Here is a 14,546-nt window from a genome sequence, read left to right as displayed (position 1 = left end):
CGATGAAACAAGGTAGGCACTCATCTTATTTCCTTTCAAAGGTGAGGGAGCAGATGAGTGTGCTGATCGAAAGATCATATATGATTATCTTTGTATGGGTCCCCTCACATTGCTCAATCCCAGGCGGACTCTTTCGCAAGAAGGCGAATTTTATGACATGCAAATTTCACAACATGATTTTTACTATTTAGTGCGTCAGAGTACCCTTTCGAGTTGGCCTACCGATTGGGACAATGGACATCTTGGACGGAGGTTACATTGAACTCCGGACGAATCTAGAACCACACTACTGGTGACATCGCTCTGATGAGACAACGAAACCCTACCGCCAAGCTTCTCCCCTTTTCCTATCCTTCGACAATGTACCCCTCTAACCTCGGGTAAGCCACGAGTATGCGGCCCAACTCCTACTAGACATAGAATTAAATTAATTTTGTGACAAGCAAATAACAATGAATTATCGGCTCCGTAAAGCTAACGCGATTGAGCCTTACAAATAAACGAACTAAATTTAAAAAAGTGTTTCTGGTTAATTGACATGGCCATGTGGTATTCGGTCATTGCGAGAATTTGTATGTACCACTTCAATACTTGACGCATTTGACCACAAACGTTTTGTTGCTGGGTACATTATCAAAGAGCTTTGGGGGTGATGTGGCTGGCAGGAAGGCGAGCGAATGTTCAATGAAAGTTAACTCTTAAACTACAATAATTTATGGTGGTCCTGAGGACTGTTTTGTCGAGTAATGCTGAGCTATTATGGTGTTCAACACGGATAAGGCTGGCGAGCTGTATGTTGTTTCGAATTACCAAAAATCTCATTAGATTCCGAAGGCAATACCAGGGTTCTGCTTTGCCTGTCTTGAAGACCCACTGTAATCGCCTAACAAAAATCATCCAAGCTAGGATGATGGTCAAATCAGAACTTTTCTAATAGGATCCGCTCTCTCCCAGATTGAACAAAACCCTTTTGGAAACTAACCAAAATCCTTAAAAATTAGCCATGCCCCATTCCACCACTGACCCCACTGGATATTCCTGGCGACCCAGTGGTTCATCTGATAAATCCTGAAGAGAAGGCTGCCGCGATAGGTCAGCTCCCATAATCTCGGATAAAACATCGTCAGCCCTCACGAAGCAGAGGTTGCTGAAAACGCAACCAACCTCCATCAGATTCATAAAATTTTTCCCGAGGAATCTGAGATTACGGCTGACGTTGGCCTATATAAAATCATCTAAAAACATGAAGGCCCCAGGTTTCGATAACATCCTGAATCTGGAACTCTAACACTTGAATTCCAGATTCTACAACCATCTGTCACTGATTTTTAATCTGTGCCTCCAACCTGGCTACTTCCCTTCGTGTTGGAAATCTGGTAAAGTCATACCCATCCGGAAACCTGGGAAGGATCCATCCTCTCCTTCAACTTATCGACCAATCAGCCTTCTCTCAGGGTTATCAAAACTGTTCGAAAGAGCAGTGCATCACCGGCTCCTAACATCTGCCGAAGAAAACAACTTGTTACTCGAGGAACAGTTTGGTTTTCGGAAAGATCGTTCGACCGTCCACCAGCTGACTCGAGTAACAAACATTCTCAGACGGAACAAGTCTGTTTCGAAAACATCTGCCATGGCGTTGTTGGACATTGAAAAAGCGTTCGAAAATGTCTGGCATGATGGCCTGGTGTTCACATTGCAGCAGTACGGTCTTCCAATGTTTCTAGTGACAGGACGTTCCGAGTCTCTCTGTATGGCATCACATCGGATGCTTTCAACATCGCTGCCGGGGTTCCACAAGGAAGCATCCTTGGCCCCATTTTATTCAAACTGTTCACCTTCGATATCCCGGCTCTCCTTGATGGTGGATCGTTATCTCTGTTCGCAGATGACACATCCATCATCTACAAGGGTAGGGTCATCGGAGCTCTGACTGTCGAACTTCAGAGAGGCCTGGACGTCCTGTCTGAATATTTCGACAGCTGGAAGATCCGTATCAACGCGGCAAAGACCCAGGTCATCATCTTTCCACACTTTAAATCTCCCAGACTTGTTCCGTCGGAGAATAACAAGATCTGCTTGAACGGCACAGTGGAATGGTCGAAAGAGGTAGTCTACCTCGGCTTAACACTAGACAGCAAGCTGATTTTCAGGGAGTACGTTGATAAAACGAAAACCAAGTGTAGCATCCTGATAAGATCCCTGTATCCACTCATCAACAGGAGGTCTACCCTGTCCCTGGAAAATAAGCTTGCTGTCTACAAACAAATCATCCTTCCCGTAATCGAGTACGGTATGCCAATCTGGGAGAGTTGCGCCAAATACCATCACCTCAAACTCCAAAAGATCCAGAAAAAGATCCTTAGGATGATCCTAAACAGTCCCCCGCGAACTAGCAATTTTGAGATTCACCTCTTGGGTGGAATTCAGACATTAGAAGAATGAAGAGTTTTTATCCTGGAAAGGTTCAGAAACACCTTTTACAGGAAATTGGTCATAACTTTAATTATTAAAGTAACAGTTGCAAATTCGTGCAATTTTCAATAGTGACATTTGGAAAAAATGATAAATCCCTAATTTTAACAGATTCGTAAAAAAAATGTCCTATCGATTGGCGTATTAAGAATTAAAATCCATCATCTCTGGATCAACTTCAGACCACTTTCACGCCGCGACCGACTTTGGATTCGGAAATGCTACCGCCAATGTTGCTTTACATACATGATATGTTAGATTTACACATATGAGAACTGACATCCGATTGATGACGTTGACAAATGTTCAAAAAATACTCGTTAACAAATTTATGGTGGTCCTGAAAAGGACCGTTTTGTCGAGATGGTTGAGTAATGCTGAGCTGCTTGGGTCCTCAACACAGATGAGGTTGGTGAGCTGTATGTTGTTTGGAACGAGGGTGACGCGCTTGGCATAAATGGCCCACAGCGACTCACGAAGATGGATTCCGATCAGTAGCGGTGTCAGCGTTGCCAGATATACCGATTTATCGGTATTTATATCGATTTCCGAACTAGATACAGATATACAGATAAGGTTCCTCAGTATACCGATTTTTGAGGTTTTATACCGATTTATACCGATTTGATTGAATAATCAAAATGGTTATTGCCTGCCACGCTCGAATTTCGGAGAAAAATATTGTGAGAGACTTGTATCTTTTTGAATATCTTTTTTGAGCCTTTAAAATTAAAAGAAAATCATCTTTAAAAATGTATTATGGCTACTTTTCCAATTAATTTTTCAATTTCCTCACCGTTTTTGGCTACCCATGAACCGACAAACAGTCGATGGCTCTTTCTGGTAATTCCGGGGGAATCGAGAAATACATTGTAAACATTATTTAATTGCCTGAATTTTCTCCACCTTACATCGTAAATTATTTTACGATTCCTCTCGGAAACTCATTTCGACTTCCCTTGGAAGCTTCTTCAACCTTCGCTCGAATGATTCTTCCATCTTTTCCCGCGAGTTTTTTCAACTTTCCCGGAACTTCAGGGATGCTTCCAGATTTTGATTGTGGATCCACACTAGCTGCAGGAACTTTTAAGAAGTTCTGAAACTTTAGAAAAGTGCAGACTTTTGAGTAAGTTTCTATAAATTAAAGAATGTTTCAATAATTTCTGTTGAAATTCTAAAACCCGGTCCAGCGAACTCCAGTAATCTTAAGCAATACTTCATAAGCCCAAAGAATTTCTGGAAAAAATAATGGTTTTCAAGACAGTTCCATTAGTTTCAGGAGAATTGAGAGAACTTAAGGAAGCTCCGAGAACATCAGGACAGATCAATAAATTTCAATGAAATCGCTGAAATTTTAAAGGAGTTGCGAGGCAATTTTCGAAATCTTTAACAATGTTCCGAGGGGCTCATGCAAATTTAAGAAACGTAAGGGAAGTTACATAAACATAAGCACATTGTAAGAACATTTTATGGGAAGTTCCGAGCTTCTTAATGGCAACGCGAAAAAATTTAAAAATTAGAAAAATCGGGAAGATCAGAGAACTTTCATGCTTATGTTATAATAAATTTTAAGAAAATTTTGAGAGCGATTAAGAAATTTCGTAATCTTCAACAAAGTCTAGAGACCTTCAAAGTTGATTAGAGATATTCCGGTAGTTTCATTATAATCAGGGATGTTCCAAGTATTTCAAAGATGATCAGAGTACTCCAAAACAGCCCGAGGAAATATGGAATATTTTTAAGTACATTTCAGGAATGTTCCAAAAACTTCAGGGGCATTGCGGGGTCTTCACTGATGTTTTATGACTATTTGGAAAATTTTCTGAATCATTAGAACACTCCCCTCTTTCTTCCAGAATTATGTTTTTGTTTATTTCGACTGTTCCGTTAGCGCTCTGGCTTCCGACTTCCTCCAGAATTTTTTTTCCAATCTACCTTAGGAAGTTTCTTCCGTCTTCTCCAGTAAGGTTTAATTAAACTTCTCTCAGAAATTGCTTTCGTCTAGTTCTGGAATTTTGTCCAGTTGTTTAATTTTTTTTTGACTCCTATTGGAAGGTTTTTCCGAGCTCCTTCTGGCTTCCCCTGGAAATGCCTACTTTTGGAATTTATTTGCAATTTCCGAAACTTTTCTGCCATCCTTTGAATGTGAAATCCGATTTTTTTCTGAATGTTTCTTTAAATTTTCGCCAGCAGTTTCTTAATTTATGTCTTGGAAGTTTCGCGGATGATTTTCCGACTTTTCTCAGAACTTTCCTCCAGCGGAGCTTCTTTCTTCTTTCCCTAGATGTTGTTTTCAGCTTCCTCCAGAAGCCAATTCAAACATTCCCCGAGTTTTTTTTTTTTGAATTTTCCGATCATAGTTAAAAAGATAAAAATGTTCGTTTTCAAAAACGCCCAAAAGTTTAAAATTAATAAAAATAGTAAATACCAACAAATACCGGTTTTTTTTTTAACTTTTGATACCGATAAGCTTTTAAACATTCTGGCAACGCTGGCGGTGAGGCTTCTTCCTCCTTCTTCGGTGAATGAGCGCTCATGTGGGCTGCAGCTCGTTGCTTGCAGGCAGCCTTTCGTTGTGTACAATGTTCAACGTCGGGCGCCGAAAGCACTGCTGCTGCTGACGACCGATCGGACACTACCACACACGGTGATTGAATAAGCACCGATTTTGAAATCTGTGTTAGGGAAAGCGCTTTTTGCACCCAATCAGTGATAATTTTGATCACCAAATCAAAAGTTGGACATTTGTGTAATTTTCAATAGTGACCTATTGAAAATTAATAAATTGTTGGATTTAACAGATTTGTAGCAAAATTTCTAATCGATTGGCATTGTTTAAAATTAAAATCCATCTACTATTGACAGAGTTATATGTGGTCAAAACCTGACCACTTTTCATAATGCGGTCAATTTAGGTTTTTTAAATTGCACCCAATATGTTGCTGAAAGACTTAATCGTACGTCATTGGTGACTGGTGACTGTTAAAATATATTTTTATTATTAGGTTTGAAATCGTTTTTATATCATACACTAAGGTTTGATCAAAATGGCAACACTGCGCTTTTGGTCTAAAGTTCATATGTGAATTTTGGTTGAAATATATGGAGAAATAACATTATGTCAATCTTTCGTGCATATAACTGGTTCAACAAACTCGATTAAGCTCAAACATGTAGCTCAAACTATAAGGAGCAACTTTGCTTACAGTATCACAATTCAAGTTAGTATTGGAGAAATGCATTCTTGAAATTATATGGGCTTTTTGTTCGTAATTTGCAACAAAATTCAGGCAGCTTACGTAACGTATCAACTAGATTACCACTGAAAAATAGAAGTTCATACTTGCCACAGGTAAACATCCAGACTCGTGTCAGTAGGTGAGATAACCTCTCTCTGAATATTTCAACTGTTTTGACGTAACACGTACTGGCACCTTTAATATTTATATAGGGGATTTGGTTGAAATTTTCATATACAAAATGCTCATATACATTCAAAAGCGAAAATCTTAATATAACTAACCGAATTCATAATGCAGTCTTCAAGAAAGTTGTTACTCATTGTTTGAACTAAAAGTTTTAAAAATCTGAATCAAATCGAGCATAAGGAAACTTTTTTTTATGATCGATAGAGTGTAGGAGTGTCATTTTTGCATGTATTTTATCCAAAATCCCCATATAAAATTCAAACTAAAAGCGCCAGCTCATCCTACAACCAAATGAGCTAAAACTATAAGAGAATGGTTTTCTCACCTAAAGGCACAAATATAGAGGTTGGCCCGTGGAAAATAAGAACTTTTATTTTTGTGGGCCAGTCTAATACGTTATTATATGAAGCTTTTAGGAAGTGTGTCCATTGGAAGTATGGCAACCAGGGTTGCTTCCACTCACTTGCTATAAAAAGATGATTTTCTGAATTTTGAAGTCATTACATGTTATAATGATATTTTGTCCTTGTTAGATACAGGAAGAAACGGCGCCGGTGGTGTAGTGGTAAGCGTGATTACCTCTCACCCCAGCAGGCCTGGGTTCAATACCAGTCGGCGCCGCCGGGATGTTCTGATTCATAACATCTCTGATCACGCCTTCCTTCGGATGGGAAGTAAAGCCGTTGGTCCCCGGTTCATGAGCTGTGATGGGTCGATAGGTAGGGTACAGGTGTGGGAGCTGCCTTCCTGGCACGTCGGTAGCATTGGTGCTCAGCACGGAAAACAAGATCGACGGAAAAAACAAACAAAAGGAAAAAAAAAAGATACAGGAAGAGGTTGAAAGGCAAGTGTTTGACACATACTACCTGTCAATTTCGATTCCAGAGTGTTACAATCGGCGATTTTATGATTCGTGAGCGTTCACTCAGAGTGAGCGTTCGCGAGTCGTAAAATCGCTGATTGTGACTATCTGAAAGCGAATTTGACAGGTTTTATATGTCAAATACTTGCCTTTCAGCCTCTTCTTGTGTCTGACAATGACAAAATATCATTATAACATGTAATGACTTCAAAATTCAGAATTTTTTTTAATAGCAAGTGAGTGGAAGCAAGCTTGATGGCAAAAAAGCACAAACTATAACCAATAATTTCAACAGAAAAAAAAAACATATTTTAGGAAATAATATAGCAAGTTTCGTCATACATGATAGGTCTACAGTGAATTTAAAAAAAAATGTGTTAAATGTCAGTTAATATTATCTTATTTTTTTGTAAACTGAAATCATGGGGATATGATTTCTAAACAATAAACAACCTTTAAATCGTGATTATCTTGTTCATTGTTGGTATACTTCTCTGTATCATATGGGGTTTCTTAGTTTTATATACTGATGACCTCGATTGTCAAAATCAGATTTGATTACGTACCTGAAAATGAAGAAATGAAAATGGATTAGAACTGTGTTCAAGTTTGTAAAATTATAGTTATATATGTTCAAATATGTGATATGAAGCACGGGAAACTTATTGAAAATTGCACTCAAATCTTATGTTTTAGTTACGTTACGTTAACTCATCCTTATGGGTGCTGCATTTCAATCAAATCTAAGTCCATATTTACCATAATTTATCAGTTCGTAAACAACCTTTACGATGCGATGTATGAAAAGTTATGACACCTCATTTCGAGTGCAAACATAGTGAAAACCCCATTATTGCTACCTTGGGCAAACTGCCAGGCGGTGTGAAATGGGAATTTCCCAAGCATTGGCCTTCGCTTCTCAGCACTGTGTTAACCACATTTTGAGGAAGTGCGCTCAGCTCACGAAAGTAATTCAATCACACCACCAAAGCCTGTTTCGTTTGTGTCGTCAAAACACTTTCCGACAGTTTTTTTTCCTCCCTACATCCCAGCGAAAATACCTCTCCTGCGACGCGACCGACGGCGTTTACGATCATTTGTTTCCCTATAGAAACCAACACGCAAAAACTGAGTGGGGGAGTGCACAAGTTATGAATGAATGAAGACATTAAACCGTAAGGCGGTCGGTCGGTGGTGATGTCGTTTTGTCTCACGTTCCAACATGGTCGATGGTGATGACGAGACCACCATCAATTTCGCAATCGAACAACACTCTGTGCTTCGTTCTGACTGACCATTCGACAGAACCCATTAGATGGATGATATAGTGGTTTCTATTCAAGCTGGCCAGCAAGCGCGCTACGAACGAGTGCTGCATTGTTAAGGAAGTTTTGCAATAAACTGTTAATGGTAGTGCAACCTTGGGGATTGGAAAATGAACGCTGTGGGTTTTCCGAGGGAAAACAAAGCATTAATAGGATTGCTTTTATTTACCTTTTTCTATAGATCCACGTGTTGACAACATCCGGTTTGTTGGTTCGCTTCAGAACTCCCCTGAAGGATGAAGATTTCTTGCGGAGAAAATTTCCACTCGTGGGTTGCGATACACCCCCGTTGATTACAGAACTGCCCATGGGAGGTTTTCTATTAGCTGCACGTTCTCTGCTTTGGAGAAGTTGATAATGATTTGCCAACAGTGACTGCATTCTTGAACCAGATGACAGTGATGAAGATGATGTCAGCGAACCAGACGATGGGGAGCCATTGCTGCTGGACGAAACTACAATGGCCGACAGACGGGACAGATTGTCACTGGCACTTTCAAAGATATTTTCAAAATTTTTACTCGATAGCATCAGGTGACTCAAGGAGTCCAAATCTCCGGTACTCCAGCTGTGGGGCGTGTGCTGGAGATGCTGAAGGAAGTGTTCGCTTTTCCAGTTCGAACGGGAGGCGAGGTTTGGTTCGCTGGAGGTTCGATTAGCGCCGAGATGTGGGACGGCAGTGGACGGAATTTCAGGGTCATATCGTTGCATCTTTTTAAGATATTCAAATTTGAGCTTATTGTGACTCGTGGGTTTTGCATCGGATAGAGAGCTTTCCTCAGAGGAGGGGTACCCTGGTGGGGGTCGGAAGTGGCACTCGTGTCGCCGGCGACGACGAACTGATAGATTTAGACTTCTTCTCTGAAGAAGGAACCGTTGAAAGAGATTCGAGCGGGCCTTTTTAGCGCGATCGCCACTCCCAGACCCTGCGGGTGGTGGCGGACGTGCGCTAACGACTAGTTTCTTCTGCTGAGCAGCATGATTATTATTGTTTATACTTTTGGTTTCACAACACGCGACTGATTCGTCGCGCGTCGTTTCAGTTTTCAACACGGCCGATGGCGGTCCGTTCACGGCAGTTGTTAAATTAGACGATGACAGTGGGATCCTAGTGTTGTTGCTGTTATTGCCAGTTAATGATGCGTTTGTGGTGCTCGGCGTGGTCACAGTCTTGGAAGCACTACCTCCGATTTGGGTAGTTATTTTTAGTTTTCCCTCGTCACGCTTTCGAGCTTGCTCCCTAAATTGGCGGTTCACTAGTTCACTATTAATATCGTACCTCATTAGCACTGGATAGAACTCAGAGTTGTCAACGATGATGATCGATTTGTTGGTGGAATCCACGTGGCAGTCGGATTCCGATTCTCGGGACTCATTTCGCAAGAGGGCATCGTCCGTACTGAGCGGTCGTTTCAACAGCATCGGCTCCAAGCCTTGTGAGTCAACTACCAGCACGGCTTTGCTGTCTCCTTTGTAAGCCGAAGTATCACTGGAGAACGTTTTATTTTCGCCAAATGTTCTCTGACTAAAATAGAAATCGTGGAAATCTTTTGCTTCCGCGTTACACTCATCCCACTGCAACTCCCGTCCTCTTTTGTAGATTTCCTCCTCCAGCTTCCGAATCAAGTTTATATCAAGTTGTGCACTCCGTCCAGACGGTTCGATGCCATTTGGATCGGTGCTATTACCATGATTGACAGCATAATTAGTGCTATGTCGAACACCTCTACCTCCATTTCTGTTGCTGATATCTTTACTACCCCCGAGTTGTATCGAGCCCTGGCTGAGTGATTTCTTGAAGAAGCCGGAGAAACTCAGCGGCCTTGACCAGAGCTTATTGCGGCCACATTTTATGCGATTCTTGTCCAGATCGATCACTTTATTTCGCATAACGACACTTTCTTTTGTCTGCTGCACTAACGCAGCTGTTGCTGCTGGTGCTGGTGGCTGCCGGTTGACATCATCGATAAATGGTGACGCGTGCCGTCGACCTCCGTCTGAGCGTTCGTCTGGCAGTACCACCATTCGCCGGTTCAGGCGCTGCTGATACCTATCGCCGTTCAGTGCCATTTGATTGCTAAACAGAATACCACTGGTGTTGCTTCTAGCGTCGCCACCACTAACACTGCTGCTTATCATCTTCACTGATTATTTTTCTTTTTGGTGAGATTTTACGTTACGTTCGCATATATTCACTTGGTATTTTTTTTACGGCTAATATGTGAAGGATATAAGTCGTATGAACCTGATTGGATTTTGAAAAACTGAGCAAAACTTGATGCAAAACTTTAATGAGAATTAATAATTACACTCGATATTAACTTTCTCTGTGAAATCTTCAGCGTACAATAAATTTATGGAATGTGAAAGATTGATTGAATTTTTGGGCACCTGTAGATTATTATAACGTGACTTAAGTCTTCTTAGGTACACGCATATCAAATTTATCTTACATCCAATTTGGATTTATTACATCCTCTGCATACGTTTCATGCAACAAATGTTATGGCAGTTCTTGCAATGGACTGCAACGTACAAGCAAGTTTTTTTTTTAATAATAATGTATATTTTTGTATAAAACCTTCATATTTGTGTATAAAACGCCAAGACCACCGGTATAAAAATGAAACTACAACGTGTAGAATCGGAACCTACCTAACTAATAACCAAAGATTTAAGTAAAGCAAAGGAGAAAAGTCTACATAACTCTTTAATAAGGAAAATCCAAAAGGCTTGGTAGCCATCATAATGAAGTAATGAAATTGGGTTGTTAGCGGAATGCTTAAATAAAACAGCAAAAAAGGTTATCTTCCATTTAATTCCACTTAAGTAATTTTGGTAAAGCTCGATTCAAAGTAAATCTGGACGCACGGTTTAATACACCACCGCGCCCCTGGTGGTTGGAACAAAAAACTGTTGACAGGCATTTGTTGATGTTTCATTGACGAAGAAATTTGTGAAAAGTTTTACTCGATTGATCGACGCATCCCGAAATTACGGATCATGGAACTTGAGAAAAGAAAATCAATTGTGCACAAACATCTAGAGAACCCTTCGTGGTCTGCTTAAAAAAAAGTGTTAAAATTCCCAAAGTCAACGGTTAGTCTTGTAATCAAACGTTACAAGGATACTCTGAGTGTGGATAGAGCACAGCGCATCTATCATAAAAGTGGCACTAGGGACAAAGAGCTGAGGAGAAAGGTGTTGAGGTACGTGAAAAGCAACCCAGGTGTCTCCATACGTGATTTGGCAAAGAAATACGATTCAAACTTTTCCACCGTGCGTAATATCATAGAGGTAACTCTAAGACCACTGGGTCCCGAAGAAAATCATTATTATTTTTGGCTCACTCAGTACCAGAACAACGGTCCCAAGCAGTCCCAAGCTATTTCACTCACCCCTGCATGTGCTGCATGAATCCACACACCCCTGATGTTATCTGTCAAACTTTCATAGCGAATCAAAACAAACATAGTGTAGTAATAGAATTTCAACTAGAATAGGGTACGTTAATCGTTTGTTTGGGACCAATAGGCTACTAAAGTGGTGAGCCAATTTAAAATCGTTAGTTTCGTATTGATTGTTGGTAATATCCTTTCAAGAGAAGGATATAAGTCTTTTTGTGTCAGTAAACATCCGAATCGCTCCCTGAAACAAAATGTAGTGGTCAAAAAGCGAGCACGATTACTATTCGAACGAGTGTTGACGAAATTTGATGGCTGTATTTTAATGGATGACGAAACATATGTCAAAATGTATTATAAACAAATCCCTTGACGAAAATTATGCCTTGAAACTGGTCGTGGGGATGTCCCTTCCAGGTATAAATTTGTTTTTGCTGATAAGTTTGCTCGGAAGCTAATGATTTGGCAAGGAATCTGCAGTTTTGGCCTTAAAACCACGGATTTTACCCTTCATTCGGCAACACAAGACCAACGGTATGTTTTGGCCGGATCTAGCCAGCTGCCACTACTCTAAGGAGGTACTAGAATGGTATGCTGCTAACAATGTTAATTTCGTCGCCGAAGAGAATAATCCTCCGAATTGCCCTGAGTTCAGACCGATCGAAAAATATTGGGCAATTGTCAAGCGAAAACTTCGAGGATGCGGTAAAGAAGTGACAAATGCACAACAAATGCGTTTAAAGTGGAATAAGTTCACCGGTACAGTGTCACCAGCGACTGTGCAGATGATGATGGCATCGATCACAAGTAAAGTGCGACAGTTCGTTCGAAACGGTGAAATGTAATAACTTGTTATATCTCGTTTGAAAGCTGAATAAATACCCTTTTGTTTTACGTTTTGATCAACCGTGTATGTTGTTTAACTCTTGAGTTATGATCACTTGAATGCGTCCAAATTTACTTTGAATCGGGCTTTATCCATGACAGATACGTATTTCGACTGCAATGCACAGTCTTTATCAGTATCAGTAATTGACTTTATGAACAGTTTTAAGAGGCACTTTTGCTCCCTTTCAAGTTTTCGTTTTTAAGCTTTTATAAAACATGAGAATAGTTTTGAAAAAGTTTTATAACATTCTTCTACAAGTTTAATTTATCTTGAGAATCCTGGCATAAAACTCTTGAGAAAGATTTTTCTCAAATTCATAAACAAACTGTTATAATGGACGCCAACAGAATAAATTGAAAAATAGTGGATCTTACAAATGAAAATTAAGAAAAACCTATCCGATATATTGAACACTCCTTCATCTCAACAAGCGTCGACTTCAAAACAAGATGTACAGATGCGAACTAGTGCTACACAATGTCACAAGGAAACACGTCCACAAAAAATTCCCCCAATACCGCGGAAAAATAAGCGAAGAAACAAGATGGCAACGCAACATGCCAGCCTAAGATACCCAATGTAGAGTGGACATTTTCGGAAGGTATGGCAGTCTAACCCGCCACTTTCGGAAGACTTGACCATAAATAAACAGCTGTCAATTGGCAAACTCGACGACGTGCTTTTTCGAGCCTACTGCGACTTACTTATCAAAATGAGATCAGGTTTGAACGAACTCGCAAATAATACAATTTATACCGGATACTGTTTAATCTAGCCTGTTTGTATATAATATTTTGTAAAAGTAGTGGAAATGGATGTGATATCGGCCTTAATGCCCATAATTTGAGGCCCATACAAAAATTTAGCAATCGACTAAATTTTCAATAGTGACCAAAAATATCAATTAGTATCATCCCAATGACGCGTTCATCTAGATAAAATTGATAAATAGCAGATTTTTAGCGATGGGCCCAATCTTAGATCCATAGGCCAACATTACACAACAAATTTAAGTTTTCAATATCAGTAAAACAGATTGCTGGATCATGATCAGCAATCAAATGCTTTACTGAAAAACAGCAAACGATATTTTTACCGAGAAATTCAGCTAACATAAGCGATTGCTGGCCACCCAGTTAAGACCTGTCAAACTGATAGCATCACAGTCGCAAGTATTTTGCATTCGTACAAATCCGTCCACACCACAGGAGGTAAAAAAAACTACAAATTATGTAGGTAAGGACACTGGCTCGGACACTGATTATATTTAATAAATTATACATGGAAAATAGCCTGGCGATTTTGTCTTTATTATTTGTATATTTGTATCAACGATCTTTTACATAAGCTAGAAGTCCCTAGTGAAAACAATTTCGATTTACTGAGTTTAACAGTTTAATAGCAAAATGCTGCTAAATGTCAAATATCTTTATTGCATGAAAATCAGTAAAGAAATATAGCTGAAGTATTTGCTGATTTTTAGTAAAATATTTTCGTTTTGACAGAAGTTGGAATTGTTGGAAAATTCAGCAGCAATATTTTGCTGGAAAGTTTGCTGATCTTTCATCAAGTCTTAAATCAGCAAAATTTTGTAATTAATTATCATTGTTACAAAACGGTCTAAAGGGCGAACACGAAATTATTGCGACCCATTCAACAAGGCATAACTTTTTTACCATTGGGTAAAAATCAACCAAATTTTGCACACTTTCTCATTGATGTGTATTGTGTACATGCTGTCAAACTCGAAGTCGTGTTTTTCGATTCAACGAAAATGGAGGTGAACCAACGCGAGTTGAGAGAACAAATTCTTTCCAAACACCTGGAATTTCCTGACCTGTCGCACCGGCAGTTGGGAAAAATGTTGAACATTCACCATTCCAGAGTGTTGAAGCGGTTTCAGGAGCGGTTGACGTTGGACCACGGCAAAAGAGCTGGAAGAAAACCGGGACCGGAGAACAAAAAGACGGAGGGAAAGGTGAAGCGGATGATTAAAGCAAATCCCAACGTCTCAAGCCGTGATTTGGCTAAAAAGATCGGCATGTCGCAGAGCTACGTCCAGAATGCAAAGAAGTGAGCTGGACTACATACATACAAGGTACAGAACTTCCCAAACCGCGATGAGCGGCAACAATCGACGGCTAAAACTCGGGCACGGAAGCTCTA

The 14,546-nt window shown here is 40.0% G+C and overlaps 2 protein-coding genes across 6 annotated transcripts in view; one reads left to right on the top strand and one right to left on the bottom strand.

The window, feature by feature from the left end:
- The window catches only part of Fak (protein tyrosine kinase 2 Fak), a 330,869-nt gene that overhangs the window by 56,319 nt on the left and 260,004 nt on the right, over positions 1 to 14,546 (bottom strand). For 3 of the 5 annotated variants that reach the window (XM_065229899.1, XM_065229900.1, XM_065229901.1), the window contains exon 1: positions 8,257 to 10,267. The exons of the other annotated variants lie outside the window; for them this stretch is intronic. In XM_065229899.1, coding sequence (XP_065085971.1) covers positions 8,257 to 10,226 — 1,970 coding nt within the window. In that variant the 5' untranslated portion in view covers positions 10,227 to 10,267. Of the gene's footprint in view, positions 1 to 8,256; positions 10,268 to 14,546 lie in introns of those variants that run through there. 5 annotated transcript variants of the gene reach the window in all.
- Positions 1 to 14,546, top strand: part of LOC135708017 (ninjurin-2-like) — a 379,282-nt gene that overhangs the window by 107,640 nt on the left and 257,096 nt on the right. The window lies entirely within an intron of this gene.

The sequence above is a fragment of the Ochlerotatus camptorhynchus genome, unplaced genomic scaffold, assembly GCF_037179485.1.
Source record: "Ochlerotatus camptorhynchus isolate MF236.1 unplaced genomic scaffold, CSIRO-AGI_Acam_v1.1 ptg000324l, whole genome shotgun sequence".
NCBI classification, from domain to species: domain Eukaryota; kingdom Metazoa; phylum Arthropoda; class Insecta; order Diptera; family Culicidae; genus Ochlerotatus; species Ochlerotatus camptorhynchus.
This window is presented reverse-complemented; position numbering and strand designations above follow the sequence as displayed.